Below are 16,361 nucleotides of genomic sequence, written 5' to 3' on the forward strand. Positions count from 1 at the left end.
ATCAAGCAATGTATGGTGGGATAATTTAATTGAAAAATAGCCTGTGGATATTTAACTCTTCAAGTTAAATTAATTAAGGTTAAGATTTGGTATCTATAATGAAATATGTCACCTTGCTGAGATATTTTTTTTTTGTGTGTTTGATACTGAACAGCTTGAAATCTATGACATGATTGGGCAAGCGATAAGCAATTCCCGCCGGGCTGGTGGTGAGGTAAGAAAGCATGTCTCTACTGGGTTCCTATCTTATAGTCTATAAGGTATGAATTCTTCTCCATGTTCATGTTTTGTGCCTTCTTTAACAGCACTACCAGAACTTCCAGTTGCTGGGCGCATGGTGTTTGTTGAACAGCCTTTTCCTTATACTGAACCTCAGTCCTACTGCATTGGCTGATAAGGGGAAAGAGAAAGACCCGCTGGCTGCCCTCCGAGTCAGAGACATCCTTTCTCGTACAAAAGAAGGAGTAGGCTCTCCCAAACTGGGGCCTGGCAAAGGGTATGTGTCTGTTCCTGTGACTGCCACTCCTGTTATGCTATCTCACTGGTTGAGGGGCTGCTCTAACTTCTCTCCTCTCTGAATTAGAGTGTGTGTGTGTGTGTGTTGGAATTGAGCCCAGAGCCTTGCACATACCAATCACATGCTCTACCACTGAGGTGCACTCGCAGCCTCTCCTAACCTTTCCAACAGAAAGATGCAACTTCCTACATGGTTTGAATTTAACAATAAAGATAAAGCTCGTGGTCCACTAGCTCTGCATTATAGCTGTGTGATTTTGGATAAGTCACTGGTTTTCTTTGACCCTGTTTTCTTATCTGTCAGATGGAAAAATATCTGTAATGTGTATTTTAGAATTATTTTCAAGTTCAACAGAAAAAAAAAAAAGTGCTTGTGTTGTAAAATGGCTCTCTTAGAGTGAGTGTTCAATCACCTGTTTAACCTGTGGGGTGAGGATGTCGTCCGCTCATGCTGGAGTGCTTCCTGGAACATTTGTCACTGTTGCCACCCTTTCATGAAAGGAGGAGATATGACTCATGTGCTGTTCAAAATTTAGTTTTTAAGCGCAGGCATTTCTGGATTTGATGTATTCTTTTAGTGCCTACCATGTACTCAGCTCTATTATACAGAGTTTGGAGGATATAGCACTTAAACAAGCAGTGCCTTTATCTTTATGACATTTGTTTTCTAACTGGAGAAACAGTGAACAAATATACCATTAAGTACCTTGTAAAGTGTCATATGTAAGTGTTGTGGAGGGAAAGAAGCCAGAGTAGGGATTAATGAATGACTGTTCTTTTAATTGAGATGGAACTGGAAAGGACTCTGAAGATGGTACATGGAGACCATATATGAAGTGACAGGGTTCAGTTCAGTTTAGTTGTTCAGTTTCCAGGCAGAGGTGTGATTGGCAATTTTGAGGATCACAAGGTCATTGTGACTAGATTGGAGACATTAACTCAAGAAAGTGGTAGAAAATTACGTCACAGAGATTGCCAGTGGCCAAATAATATAGGGACAAGTGCTGTCTGAGGGGTTTCATCAGGAGAGATGTGACCTGATTTATTGGTGATCTGAGGACCTAGCTGCTGTGTGAAGATGAGACTTCAAGAGCATAGAAGGAAGGAGAACTGCAGGAAGCTAGTTATTATTCTATGTGATTTGTTAATGATGGGCAGTATTTTACTAAGTAATTATATCAAATTGGTAATTGGCTAATTTCCTTAGTGATTTATACTTAGATTGTGCCAGATTTATTGTTCTGATAATTTTCCCCCCCTTTTTTAAGTATTAGGCATTGAACCCAAGGGCTCTCTTACCATTGAGCTATACCCACAGTCCTTTTTCTTTGAGACAGTATCTTCCTAAATTGCCAAGGCTGGCATTGAGTTTGTGATTCATCTGCCTCAGTTTCCCGAGTTGCTGGGATTACAGTCATGAGCCACCATGCCCAGGAATAAATCATGCTTCTTGGTAAACCTCCTGAAATGTAAATCTTTTTTGGTGGTGCTGGGATTGAACCCAGGGCCTTGTGCATGCAAGGCAAGCATTCTACCAACTGAGCTATATCCCCAGCCCCTGAAATGTAAGTTTTTGGGAACTTGTTTGTCTCCTTGGAGTAAATTCTTAGAAGTTCAATTGTGATGATAAAGGACACAAATATTTTAAATTTTAAAATATTTTGCCAAAAAAAAAAAAAAAAAAAATTTAGGGAGCCGAGATCTGAAGGGAAAAGAAAAAAAAAATGTTTATATCTTTGATTACTAGTGTGGTTTTCTTTCTTTTCACTGATTTATTGGTCATTTGGGTTTCTTTTGTATACTGCCTTATGTCCTTTGCTTCAGTTTTCCTCTTTGGTTTTCTCTTTTTTTCTTATTAATTTACATGGATTGTTGTATATTTGATAAGTAAACCCTTTGTCATGTGAACATTTTGGGCATATAGAAGGTTTTATTCAAATGTTATATAAAACTTTTTATTCTCTTTGGTTTGTTCCCAGATATTTTACATAAGTTGGTAATTTTAATCTTTTTCTTCCAAAAAAGAAGGATTCTTTAAAAGTCCAGTTAACACTTAAATGTTGGTAGTTTTATATGAACATCATGGCTTTGAATTGGGAGTTTAAATTCCAAAAATCTATGGATTTGAGTTTCTTCTAGTCCAGGAATTCTTGCCATCATGCCTGCAGATCCTTTTGCAGTCCATGGATGGGCTTCAAGAGACTGTGTTTCTGTTTAAATGCCATTTTTTTTGTGTATGTACAATTTTTTGGAGTGTGGGGGAGGTCCATAGAGCCTCCAAGGGATCTAAGATCCCAGAATGACAAGATATACCATTTTAGAGACTGTAATTGATTGTTAATTATGTAAAGGTTGTGTTTTGATTTTTCTTTGTGTAGGCATCAGGGATTTGGAGTACTCTCAGTGATATTGGCAAACCATGCCATCAAGCTGTTAACATCTCTATTTCAAGACCTGCAAGTGGAGGCTCTTTATAAGGTGAGGAGGTTATTCTCTTGGAATCAGCATATCAAGTGCTAGATCCACTTTGGGGTCAGCTAGCTTGATCTATTAACACAGGTTATTATTTTTTTCTGGCTAAGTCATATCATTAATTTCCCTTTGATATTGATATTTTCAGGGTTGGGATACAGATGGTCCCCCTGCTGTCTTGAACATTATGGCCCAGAGCTCTTCCATACAAAGGATTCAGAGGCTCATTGACTCTGTCCCACTGACGAACCTGCTCTTGACATTGCTCTCAACTTCTTACAGAAAGGTGAGTGGAAATCGAACCATTGCTATTTTGAAAGAACTCATATACCCTTCTCAAAATGAATAAGATTCACTCTACACTATCATCTATAAAAACCCAAATTTGTGGTAATAGTTTTGAAAAGGAGAGGCCTGTACCTTGGCTGCTGTCCTCCTCTGTGCTACTGAAGTCATCCTCATAGTAGGTGTTGGAGTCGGTGGAGGCGCTGGCATCACTGCTCATGGAACCCTTCCTCTGCCGCTNTTTTTTTTTTTTTTTTTTTGGTACCACAGATTGAACCCAGAGGCTCTTTACCACTTAGCTGCCCTGTTTTTTTTTTAACATATTTATTTATTTATTTATTTTTTTAGTTATTGGCAGACACAACATCTTTGTTGGTATGTGGTGCTGAGGATCGAACCCGGGCCGCACGCATGCCAGACGAGCGTGCTACCACTTGAGCCACATCCCCAGCCCCAGCTGCCCTGTTTTTATATTTCTTATTTTGAGACAGAGTCTTGCTAAGAGGCTGAGGCTGGTCTTGAACTTGTGATCTTTCCTCCTCAGCCTCCCAGGTCACTGAGATTACAGGTGTGTGCTATGCCTAACTTCAACTTAACTTTATGTAATTTAATTAGACCATATCTGTTATTGCCACCAACTGTCCCTTGAGGTTCCACCATTTGCATGGGCGCTGTAGCTACAGAAATACCTATTTGCCAAATACAAGCTGTTCCCTACATCTTTTCCTTCTTAGAACATCTATTCATCAGTCAACTAAGCCATGTGAGAGTGGAGACCACGTATTCCCTAACATTACTGGGCATGATCCTCAGAGCAGGAACAGACCAGAAAGTCTAATTCTCTTGGATTAAAAAAAAATGACACATGGAGAAAACGCTTCATGTGGTGAATAAGATTAAGTAGAATGGCCCTGTTTTTGTAATTGCCAATTACGGAAATCTCGTCGTTCTAGGCATGTGTCCTGCAGCGGCAGAGGAAGGGTTCCATGAGCAGTGATGCCAGCGCCTCCACCGACTCCAACACCTACTATGAGGATGACTTCAGTAGCACAGAGGAGGACAGCAGCCAAGGTACAGGCCTCTCCTTTTCTCTCCCAGTTTAGTTACACAGTGCAGCAGATTACATAGTTCCTTGATTACCATTTTGTTTTCACTTGCCTGGTTTGAACCTTGCTTTTATGTGCTATCAAAGATGACATGATATTTAATAAGAGCAAGTTGAGCATTGAAGAATGAATGAGGAATGCTACTTTCAGCTAAGCTCACATTGTGCCTTTTCCGCCAAAATCTGTGTTGACCCCTGTTGTGTGACCTCTGCTTATAGCTTTCTTAGTGCAACTCTAAATGTCACATCTGAGGTACTTGGTTTGGCTGTTGTTCATAGGTTTCTAGTGGGGCAATTCAGGGGAGGAACTGGAGAGTCTGATGTACAACAGGCCTGATAGTCCCTTCTGCCTTGCTCTCCACCGCTAAGTCTATGAGAGCAGTGGGAGATATCGAGAGAGGTGTGATTCTTATCTTAGGGTTTACATTTGAAAAGACAAATATAAATTTCCACTTGTAAAATATTTGACTTGTTATCAGTAAAATAAAGCAAAATTGGGACTGGAGTTGTATGTAGCTCAGTGGAAGAGTGCTTGCCTAGCATGTGTGAGGCACTGGCTTTGATTCTCAGCACCACATATAAATAAATAAAAAATAAAGGTCCATCACAACTAAAAAATATTTTTTTTAAAAAATCAAAATTATTTCTCCTTGTTGGGCTCTTTTTAAAAAATTTAATGTTATTGAGATATAACTTACATACTATAAAATACTCTCATTTTATGTATACCTTTAGAGAAGTTTTGACAAATTTATGTACTTTGTAGCCACTTCTATGATCAGGATATCCTTGTGATTTTTGATTTAGAAGAAAAATGTTTTTTTGTTGCTTTCTCTTTCTCTATTCAGATGATGACAGTGAACCTATTTTGGGCCAGTGGTTTGAGGAGACCATCTCCCCCAGTAAAGAAAAAGTGGCACCTCCACCCCCTCCCCCACCCCCTCCACTGGAGAGCTCTCCTAGAGTTAAAAGCCCCAGTAAGCAGGCCCCTGGTGAGAAGGGCAATATTTTGGCTAGTCGCAAAGATCCTGAGTTGGTAAGAGTGGATTTTTGAGGTTTAGTGGGAGGGGATTTGAGTGGAATGACTGTGATAATCAGATCATTTGAACTAAAAAAACATAGGTTAGATGACTAGCATTTAAATATAGTTTTGCTTAGAATTTATGTGTATTAATTATGTTTCATTAAATAATTTGTACTTCTGGTATTGTTTCTCTGATGGATAGTTATTAGCACAGCCTGTAGAATAGACAGAACTGGGTTTGAATCCTTCTACCACTCAGTGACTCCAGGCAAGAATCTGAACTACTTCAAGCTTTAAAACATTTTGTTACCTGTAATCCCAGTGGCTTTGGAGGCTGAGGCAGGAGGATCGTGAGTTCAAAGCCAGCCTCAGCAACTTAATGTGGCCCTAAGCAATTCAATGAGACCCTGTCTCTAAATAAAATATAAAAAAACGGTCTAGGGATATGGCTCAGTGTTTAAGTACCTCTGGGTTCAATCCCTGGTACCAAAAAAAAAAACAAACCAATTTTTTTGTCTCCTTATATGGGAATGATTGTACCTGCCTCTAAGTATGTTGGGGGAAAATATTTGAAAAACCTTTAGCATAGGTCTGACATATGTACTTTGTAAATATTGGTTTAGCCAGTATTTCTTGATTATCTACTGTATGTCAGCCCTGTTCTGATAATTTGTCAGTGACTTAGATACAGTTCTTAGTTTCATACAGTTTACACACTATTTAAGGTTATGAACATAAATATTTATTCAGTAATTGAAATTAATTTTAATAGAGAAGTAAAGAGTCAGAAATTTTACATATGTGTAATAATCATTAGTATAGGTTTCAGAATTCACTCTATCAATAATTTCTAGAGCTGGACAAAGGCCCTTCAAGAAAAAAAGGAAATGCGTTAGTAGTTGGAAATCCTGTATCTTTATAGAATATATTCTGAAGTCTGTTGTATTACATTAGCATACTATTTTATGTAGTTGGTGGAATTACATAGGAAAGAGTCTCATAAATAAACTTAGGAAGTAGTTTAAAATCTGATTCTTTAGTTCATTGTGTTTATTGCATGAGACCTATGGGCATATTTCCTTTTTATATTCAGGGTTTGTAAGAACTCAGGGCTTATGATCCTGATAATGAATGGTTTTGTGTTCCTTTTAGTTCTTAGGTCTGGCTTCCAACATTTTGAACTTCATTACCTCTTCCATGTTGAACTCTCGGAACAATTTCATCCGAAACTATTTGAGTGTGTCTCTTTCAGAACACCATATGGCCACTCTGGCTAGTATCATCAAGGAGGTGGACAAAGATGGACTGAAGGGTTAGTAGGCAGATTCTATACTGGGCGGAGTTTTATTGTGGAGTTTGGCTGTTGGCAGGGTGTTTGTGATACATCACATAGCTGCTTGAGTAACTGGCTTCCCATCTTTCTTAAGGTTCATCAGATGAAGAGTTTGCTGCTGCTCTCTATCACTTCAACCACTCTCTGGTGACTTCTGACCTTCAGTCTCCCAACCTGCAGGTTTGTGTGCACTGTGGCTTGTGAGGCCAGGTGCTCTTTACACCGGCTCCTATGGGATACAGTTGTTCCCATTGTTAAAGAATGTTTTGTCCTTGAATTACCCTGCTGGAAAGAGCACTGGGAGATTATTCTATTATGTTTCCTGTGCCTTATATAGGACCATTTCCAGAAAAAGAAAATGTATCCTTTCCCTCCAAATGAGTAAGCTTAAAGAAAAGTGAAAACAATAAAAACAAACCCCTAATGATTATGCCTATAGAAAAGCAGACAAAATATACAAGAAGGCCATTTATAAAAAAAGAAATATAAATGACCAAGAAACATAGGGAAAAAATATTATAATTAGTAATGGGATAAATACAAATTAAAATGCATTTTAAAAGATCAGTCAAATATAGGAGGTAGATGTTCTCAAATACACTTATTTGCAAAATCATTACTGTGAAGTTTTAATCTTATAGTTCTGTCTCCACTGAGGTTGCTGATGTTTTGAATCTTAAATCTCAAGTTTCTCATTTTCCTAAATCCATATATGTCTATATTCCTTAAATTAAAAAAAAAATTGTTTTTAACTTTATAGCAAGTGACGGCATGCTCTATGCAATCTTTTCTCAATATTATATAGTATTGCATTGCCAGGATTCACCTGTATTGTTGTATATTTCTATAGTTTTTGTTTGAACTGCTGTATGATTTTCTATTGTTTGTGACTGTACCAGCTTTTTCCTCTCCTATCCTCTTCCACTAAAGTTCATTTGAATTATGTCCAGGTTTTATTGCTACTCTTGCTGTTGCTACAATTTTTCTTATATAAAGATCCCCTATTGGGCTGGGGGTGTGGCTCAAGCGGTAGCGCGCTCGCTTGACATGCGCAAGGCGCTGGGTTCGATCCTCAGCACCACATACAAATAAAATAAAGATGTTGTGTCCACCGAAAACTAAAAAATAAATAAGTATTTAAAAAAAAAAAAAAAGATCCCCTGTTATATATAGGGACAGTGATTCTTTCGGGAATATAATTAGGAGCACAATTGCCAGGTTATACAAGGTATGACCATCAGCACACAAGACCCAAGACAAGTTCTCTAAAGTAGCTGCAACTGTTTTTACTACCATCAGTGATATATGAAATCATGTGGTTTCACATTTTTTACCCAACATTTTGATGATAATTTTCTTAGTATAGTCAGAGTCTATAAGGATTCCTGGACTCGCTTATTGAAAATGCAGATCCAGAGCTGGGTGTGCAGCTCAGTAGTGGAGTGCTTGCCTTAGCATGTGCAAGACAAGACCTAGGGTTCAATCTCTAGTGCCTTAAAATACAAAAATAATGCAGATTCTTAGTTAACCTATACTCGCCTCTCTCAGTAGAATTTAATTAGGTCGGTCTCCAATTATGTGTCCTGAGTGTATTTTGAAAAATGTTACTCTTAGGATTATTGTAGGAGATTCTCAGAATCAAGATAAAATTTAAGAACCTGTCATTTGTTCTGAAAGGGACAATATCCAGGAAGCTTTATTTTGAGCCATTTCTTAATATATTTTGTTATTTAAAAATGTGGTTATGTGGGCTGTGGGCATGGCTCAATGGTCTAGTGGTAAAGTGTTTGCGTGGTTGCACCTGTAGCACAGGTGGGGAGGGTTACTTATACTTACTTTAAATGAAAATTTATTATTTATTATTAAAAATAATTTTTTAGTGGTTGTAGATGGACAGAATGCCTTTATTATATTTGTTTTTTTATTTATTTTTAATATTTATTTATTTTAAGCTGTAGTTGAACACAACATCTTTATTTTATTTATTTATGTGGTGCTGAGGATCGAACCCAGAGCCTCGAATGTTCGAGGCGAGTGCTCTACCGCTGAGCCACAACCCCAGCCCTATTTGTTTATTTTTTATGTGGTGCTGACAACATCAAACCCAGTGATCACACATGCTAGGCAAATGCTCTGCTGCTGAGCTACAGCCCCATCCCCTAAATGAAAAATTTATGTTGGCAGGAAACAAATTGAGTTGAGAGGTTGTTGACCTAAGACAAAGGAAATACTTCAGTTAGCATACAGCCCACAGTGTCCTCCTAGACATACAGGTGCACTTCCAAAGTTAGTAGCTCCTTTCCTAGATCAGGTTTATTTAGGGAAGTTTCAAAGTTCACAGATGTAATCTTTGCCTGCCTAAACTTGACCAAAGAATAGGGAAGAAATATTTTTCTCTAGAGGAGTTCTTAAGATTCCTGTAATGACATTATCCTCTTGTCATTTTAAAAATAACTACAGGCCTTGTGTGGACATGCAGTCTGGTTGCCCCAACTACTTACATTATGGCAAAGGAAATCGTCAAATCTCCCTTTTCATTCCATCTCCAAACATGGGACTTCAGGTTCTTCCCCCAGGCTTCTTTTCTGTGATGGAAGAAAGTGAAGGATAATTGGTTTAATCTATCTGCTGTTGAATTCCTTTCCTACTTAGATATTATTTCTTTCTTTTTCTTTTTTTAAGTATTTTTTTTTTAGTTGTTGGTGGACCTTTATTTTATTTGCTTATTTTTATGTGGTGCTGGAATCGAATATAGTGACTCACAATACAAGGCAAGCACTCTATTGTTGAGCTACAACTCCCGCCCCTGGGTGTTATTTCTTTAGAGTAATGTGAAACACATCTTTACTCAGGTGCCTGACTTCCGTGGCAAGACAATACACACAGCATCCTTCAAGGAAACTGAAAATGTACCCAATCTGTGAGAGTAAATGTAAAGAAGTTAAGTCTTAAACTTGGTCTTTGGCTGTCAGGACATTAAAGGAGTCTGATTCTGACTGCGAAAGACCAGTTAAGTTACTCACTAATTAGAAAAGAAATTAAAACTAGTGGTGTTTGAATATCTTTGAAGGTAGACTTTCTGCTGAAAGTTTGTGGGAGAACATTTACTTGGCATTTACTTGTTCTTATTGTACATTTTTCTAATCAAGCAGTCTGGTAAGCTAGCCAGAGTACTCTTTGGGATTGCTAGATTGTAGGATGTCCTTTGTTGGAAGGCTGTCTTCCTAGATTCTTCTTCTTTTTATGTTGGTACTAGGGATTTAACCCAGTGTACTTCAGTACTAAGCTACATCCTCAGCCCTTTTATTTTTTATGTTTTAATTTTTTTGGTAGTGAGGATTGAACACAGGGGTGCTTAACCACTAAGCCATATCACCAGCCCTTGCTGAGTGCCTTGCTAAGTTGCTGAAGCTGGCTTTGAATTTATGATCCTCCTGCCTCAGCCTTCTGAGCTGCTAGGATTACAGGCGTGCGCCACCGCACCTGGTTTATTTTTTATTTTGAGACAGGGTCTCACTAAGTTGATAAGGGCCTCATTAAATTGCTGAGGCCGGCCTTAAACTTGCAATCCTCCAGCCTCAGCCTCCTAAGCCTCTGGGATAACCAGTGTGTGCCACTGCACCCAGCCCTAGACTCTTTTTTTCTTTTTTTTGGGTGTGGTACTGGGGATTGAAATCAGAGGCACACAACCACTGAGCTACATCCACAGACCTATTTTGTATTTTATTTAGAGACAGGGTCTCACTGAGTTTACTCTTTCTTTAATAAGTATTTATTAGCACTTTCTTTAATAAGTATTTATTAGCACCCTCAAGGAACAAAGTACCTTGCTAAGTGCTGTGAGATAATCAAAGGCCAAACAAACCCTGTTGTCTAGGAATACAATGTGGTAGGTGCACAGATCAACAATTTAATACAGTCTGTAGAATGTCAAGGTGGAGGAAGTGGAGTGGGTGTTGAATGAAGAGGGAGAATGCCTTGGTGAGGGGTTCTGTGGGAGTGGGAAGCCAGTACTTCAGAGCAGCTGAAGTAGCAGAATGGATGCTGTTATAATGCCCCACAGGAAATGGAAGGGTGCTAGCAGGGCTCAGAAACTTCATGATGTAATGTGGTTCATTTTGGTAAGAAAGGATACAAAATAGATTAGGCCAAATTTTAAGGAGTCTTGAATTCCCTAAAGGAGGTGAAATAGTGGAGAGCCACTGGAGTATGTTTTTGTAAGATTAGTGTGGTAGTAGAATGAATATTGGGGAAAATGGAGGCCCAGAGCTTTAGTGATAAGTGTTTAAAACAGTGCCTGGCAGGGTCGGGATGTAGCTCAGTGGTAGAGTGCCTCTGGGTTCAGTCCCTAGTACTTGTGGGGGAAAAATGCCTGGCTTAAAACAACACAAGTAGCACTTCACACCCAGCAGCTTGGCTACTTTAAAAAACAAAACAAACAAACCCAGAAAATAAGTGTTGGTAAGGCTGTGGAAAAAGTGGAATCCTTGTACATTGCCAATAGGGATGTAAAATGATGTAGTTGTTGTGGAAAATGGAATGGCAATTCCACAAAAAATTACAGATAGAATTACCAAACGGACTGTGCATGTTACTCAGTACTAGAGTGCTTGCCTATCACTCACTAGGTTCCCCCCAGTACTGAAAAAAAAAAAAAATTACCATATGACCCAGTTGTTCCACTTACCCCCAAAGAAATGAATGTTCAAATATACCTCATGTTCAAAACAGTATCATTCACCATAGCCCAAAGAGGGAAGCAACCAGTGGCCATCAAAATTTAACGGATAAAAGTTGTTACAGTGAATATTTTTCAGCCTTAAAAAGGAAGGAGATACGGGCACATGCTGTAGTGTGGAAGAACCTTGAAGACATTATGCTAAGTGAAACGAAGCAGTTAGAAAAGGGCCAAATATGTGGTTCCACTCACAGCAGTCTGGTTTCTAGGGGCAGGAAGTGGAAGGGGGGTACCAGGGGCTGATGGGAGGGTGGGAAATGAGTGTCTAGTGGGGCAGAGATCCAGTTGAAGTTGAAAATTTGATCTAGAGATGGATAGATCTAGAGATGTAGGTTGCATAATAATGCATATATATTTAATGCCAGAGCTATACATGAAAAAAGGTTAAAGTGGTAAATTTTATGTCAAGATATTTTATCATACAAAAGCGGCAAAAATAGGCTGGGTGTGGTGTATACCTATAATCTCAGCAGCTCCAGAGGCTGAGGCAGGAGAATCCTGAGTTCAAGGTCAGCCTCAGCAACTTTGTGAGGCCCTAAACAACTTAGTGAGACCCTGTCTTAAAATTAAAAAAAAAAAAAGCTGTGGATGGGGATTTGACTCAGTGGTTAAGTGCCCCGGGTTCAACGTTCAACTCCTGGTACCAAAAAAAAAAAAAAATGGGGGCAAAAATGTACTGTTTGATACATTATAGTACCAGCTAAATGTGAGCTGCTATCTTTATGATTTTATTATTGGTATTTAATAATAATATGGCAGTTTCTAGGTCCATTCATATACATTGAACACCTGCTTGTTATAGGCATGAGGAAATAAAGGTATTTTGAATTCTATGGGATGGTGAGGATGGAAGGAGAAATGGTGTGAATATACCCATTGCAGAGATCATGAGGAATTACTTAAATAAATGAGGTGAAGGATGGAAAGAGGAAGGAGTCTTAGATATTACCTGCGTTTAGAACTCAGGTAAGACTGTGATGCAACAATAATGAAGCCAGCAAGGAGAGCTGGTTTGGGGTAGGAGAGACAGTGCATTTCATTTTTTGTTGTTATTTTTTTCCATATTTTTAATTGGTGCGCTATAGTTGTACATAATGGTAGGACTCGTTATTATATGTTTGTACATGCACACAGTGCATTTCATTTTAAATATGAAGTTGGGGGCTGCCAGTGATATAAAGATCTAGAAAATCATTGGAAACATGCGTCTGAAGTTAGTTAGAAAATTCAGGTTGATTGTATGGCTTTGGGAATTATCCACACAGGGGCAGCTATTGACATGATGAGAAACCATGAGATGCGTGGAGGAGAGCAGTAGAGCCGAGGCTCCCTCCTAGGGGATGTTGGGGAAGGATCTTGAGAGTGGAGTCAGGATTTTGCTGCCACACACACCACAGCAGTTTTACTTATTAGAAAATGAATTAAGCGTTGGAGAGGTCTTTAAAAACCAGGCTCCTTTGGAAAGTTTGTTCCTTTCTTTTTTCTTTGTTTGCAGTTCTGGGGATTGAACCTAGTACCACTGAGCTACTTCCTTAGCTGTTCTCACCAAGTTTGCCTGGGCTGGCCTCGAACTTGCAGTCCTTCTCTGAGTGGCTAGGATTACATGCGAGTGGGCCTCCCCTTGCGTGTTTACTCATTTCCTCATTTCTTATGGCTCTGAGGCCTAAAAAAACAGACAGAAAGATGAAAACAAAAGCCCTCACTTAAAAAATATGCAGAGTCAGGAGCAGAGACGCATGCGCATGCCTGTAATTCCAGCGGCTCACAGAGGCTGAGGCAGGAGGATCACAAGTACAAGGCCAGCCTCAGCAACTAAGTGAGGTCCTAAGTAACTTAGTAAAACCCTGTCTCAGTATTTTAAAAAAAAGGGCTGGGGATGTGGCTCAGTGGTTAAGCGCCCTGAGTTCCATTCCTGGTACCAAAAAAAAAGTGCATCTTCCCCCCACCCCCTTTTTTCCCATTGGCAATCTGTTTACTCTCATTGTGTGTGTTTGTGTTGGAAAAAAATAAGTTGCAGTTTAGATAACTGACCTAAAAATGAGGCTCAATTAGAAGTTCTATTACAACTGGAGGCAAAGGATGCTCTCAATTAGTTCTGAATCCCTTGGTATCTTAAAGGCAGAATTTCTCTGCTAATACTGTTACTAGGAGTAGTTGGATTTACAAATTATTGCATCTCCCCACAACTTGAGTTATTTGGGTGCTTTTTTTTGTCTTATGTAACTGGTTATGAAAGAGATGATCAGCTACTACAGTTCAAGTAGTTTTCCTTTGGAAATTCTCAAAGTATTTCTCCTCTTTTAGGATCCCGTTTCAGACAGTAATTGAACTATGGATGTTATTGGGATAGATTAGTAATTTTTCACTTAAGTTTTTTTCTTGTTGAACTAGATGATTTTTCTTCTGAGATCAAATTGGGAGTGTGTTCAGGGTGGTATGGCCATAGACCAGATGGTTTTTCTCCAGATCACCTCTAAGTTTGAATTTCTTGATCCCTTTTTCATTACTCTGTTCAGTGTGAATAAAATGGGGGAAAAAGTAGCATTGAAGAGCATGAGTAACTTTTTAGCCTGTCCCACGCCTTTTCACTAATGGTGTTATGTGTGTCTTTCATATCAGAACATACTGTTGCAGCAGCTGGGAGTTGCTCCTTTTTCTGAGGGACCTTGGCCCTTGTACATTCACCCTCAAGGCCTCTCTGTGCTTTCACGTCTCCTGCTCATCTGGCAACATAAAGCTAGCACACAAGGTGACCCTGATGTCCCTGAATGCCTTAAAGTTTGGGATAGGTAAGATAACTCCATGAGAAGATTATTTACTGTCTTTATTTGTTTGAGTTCTTTGTAGTTAATCTTTGAGATGCTACTGTGATGGTGTGTTTAGAGTATGAAGGGTGGAGGAATGATGGGCGAATCATGAGAAGGTGTGCTGTTAAAAAAAACAAGGGGCCTGAATCTTGAACATAACCAATTTTATCCTGACCTGGTTTTTTGAGAGAGAGGGAGCTAGGAAGCTAACTCTTGGTTATTTTGCTCTCAACATGAAACCACTTAGAGTGACTTGCAGTCTTTTTTGGATAAATTTTAAAGAATTTGTTTCCTTGGGGGAAGCTCAGATTAATCATTTAAATCCTTCTTAGATGGACCTGTATTTGCCATTTTTGTTTACATGGTTAGAAGTCTTCAAAGCAGTTTGTTTTCCTAAAAGGCTTTGGTTTTCTATTCCTCATTCTAGGATCAAATAGCTCTAATGTTGGATTTGAGAAATCATAAACCTCCTTGAATGCCAGAGGCCCACTATATTTTTCCTGGTGGAATCTTGCAAAAAGGCCGGGAGCTGGCAGTGGGGGGGTGCAAGTGAGGGAAGGGTGGCCTTATTAAAACACAAATCTCTTTCCTAATAGCCAAAGGCAATGGAAACAGTTGGCTATGTGCTATGTTCATTTTTTTTTTTTTTTGCATAAAAGCTTTCCTGACACATTCTCAAATATTATAATTTCTTTTTTATATTTTGTGTCTGATTTATTTTGAACTATTATCATGCAATGATTATAGCCTCCAAACTATCAAAATCAGACTTAAATTATAGAATCAGAATGGGAGTGTAAGTCAGTAGTAGGTGTCCTTGGTTTAGTTTTTAACATACACACACACACACACACACACACACACACAGTGTGGGGAGAGAGAAAGAAAGAGACTGAGACCATCAAAATATAGGAAAAGAAAGTATTTGGACTAGTTCTACTTCCCTGGGTTTTTTAGGTAAACAGCAACACCAACAACACCTCTTGGGGAGTTTACTGTTCTTTCCATTGTCACAAATGGCAAAGTGGACATTAATGCTACTGTGGCCACAGTTAAGAGAATCAAAAGGATCTTGTAAATATTTGGGAGCTATGTTAATGGATTTGTAGAAAAAATTTAATTTTTGCTTTTACCATGTAGCCCTTTTGCTGCTTCTTTTTGTTATCTTAGTGGCTGTGTTTAAGAAGTTTAACTCTTGCAATGCTAGATGTTGTAAATTTGGGAGTTGCTGTGTTTTCCCAGTAGACATGTTCTCCTTTCTTTGTGGTAGGTTTTTGTCTACGATGAAGCAGAATGCCCTACAGGGGGTGGTACCCAGTGAGACAGAAGATCTGAACATAGAGCACCTGCAGCTGCTTCTCCTCATTTTTCACCACCTCTCTGAGAAAGGCCGGCGAGCCATACTGACCCTGCTTGTCCAGATCATTCAGGAGCTAAGCGTCAGCCTGGAGGCTCAGATGCGCTCTGTGCCTCTTGTCCTGGCTCGCCTCCTTTTGATCTTCGATTATCTGCTTCATCAATACTCCAAAGCCCCCATGTATCTGTTTGAGCAGGTACAGACCAATACATTGTGTCTGCTTTACTGTTACTGAGAACTTGATTCTTCTTTGCAGCTATGATCCAAATCCAAAATGACCTGCTCTGCTCACTTTAGGTTTTAGGTGTTTGATGTAAATTTATAGGTAGGATTAAAAAAAAAACTCCTGGAACTTTCATATGTGCAGTTGTACTTTATGAAGTGGCAAGTATAGATTACTTGATATTTGTTAAAATTAGGTTTATGCTAACATATGTTATTCTTGAATTACTCTGCTTTACCTGTGAAATATCTGAGCATTGTTGGTGGTTGAAGAATGGTCAAGCAGTAAATTTTATGGATTTGTAAAGTTCCTTGTAAGGATTCAGTCTGAGGGTGGGAGGCTGAGTTAGTGTTATTAAGTCTAGCAGTTCTTGAAATGTTTTATTGAGCACTATTCCCCTTATGTTCCATAAAAAATTCCTTTCTAAAAGAAGTCACAGAAGATTAAAATTTTATTTTGGCTTGTGAATTTTGGTTTCTTATACTGATCTGTTATCATGCC

At 38.9% G+C, this 16,361-nt stretch overlaps 1 protein-coding gene across 12 annotated transcripts in view; it reads left to right on the top strand.

The window, feature by feature from the left end:
• Positions 1–16,361, top strand: part of Ubr4 (ubiquitin protein ligase E3 component n-recognin 4) — a 128,183-nt gene that overhangs the window by 17,387 nt on the left and 94,435 nt on the right. For all 12 annotated transcript variants that reach the window (XM_048816232.1, XM_048816222.1, XM_048816225.1 and 9 more), the window contains exons 10-19: positions 155–214; positions 306–496; positions 2,895–2,994; positions 3,137–3,274; positions 4,227–4,344; positions 5,227–5,414; positions 6,555–6,714; positions 6,830–6,915; positions 14,093–14,262; positions 15,551–15,833. In XM_048816232.1, the coding sequence (XP_048672189.1) occupies positions 155–214; positions 306–496; positions 2,895–2,994; positions 3,137–3,274; positions 4,227–4,344; positions 5,227–5,414; positions 6,555–6,714; positions 6,830–6,915; positions 14,093–14,262; positions 15,551–15,833 (1,494 nt within the window). The remainder of the gene's footprint in view (positions 1–154; positions 215–305; positions 497–2,894; positions 2,995–3,136; positions 3,275–4,226; positions 4,345–5,226; positions 5,415–6,554; positions 6,715–6,829; positions 6,916–14,092; positions 14,263–15,550; positions 15,834–16,361) is intronic.

This window comes from Marmota marmota, unplaced genomic scaffold (genome assembly GCF_001458135.2).
Source record: "Marmota marmota marmota unplaced genomic scaffold, marMar, whole genome shotgun sequence".
NCBI lineage: Eukaryota > Metazoa > Chordata > Mammalia > Rodentia > Sciuridae > Marmota > Marmota marmota.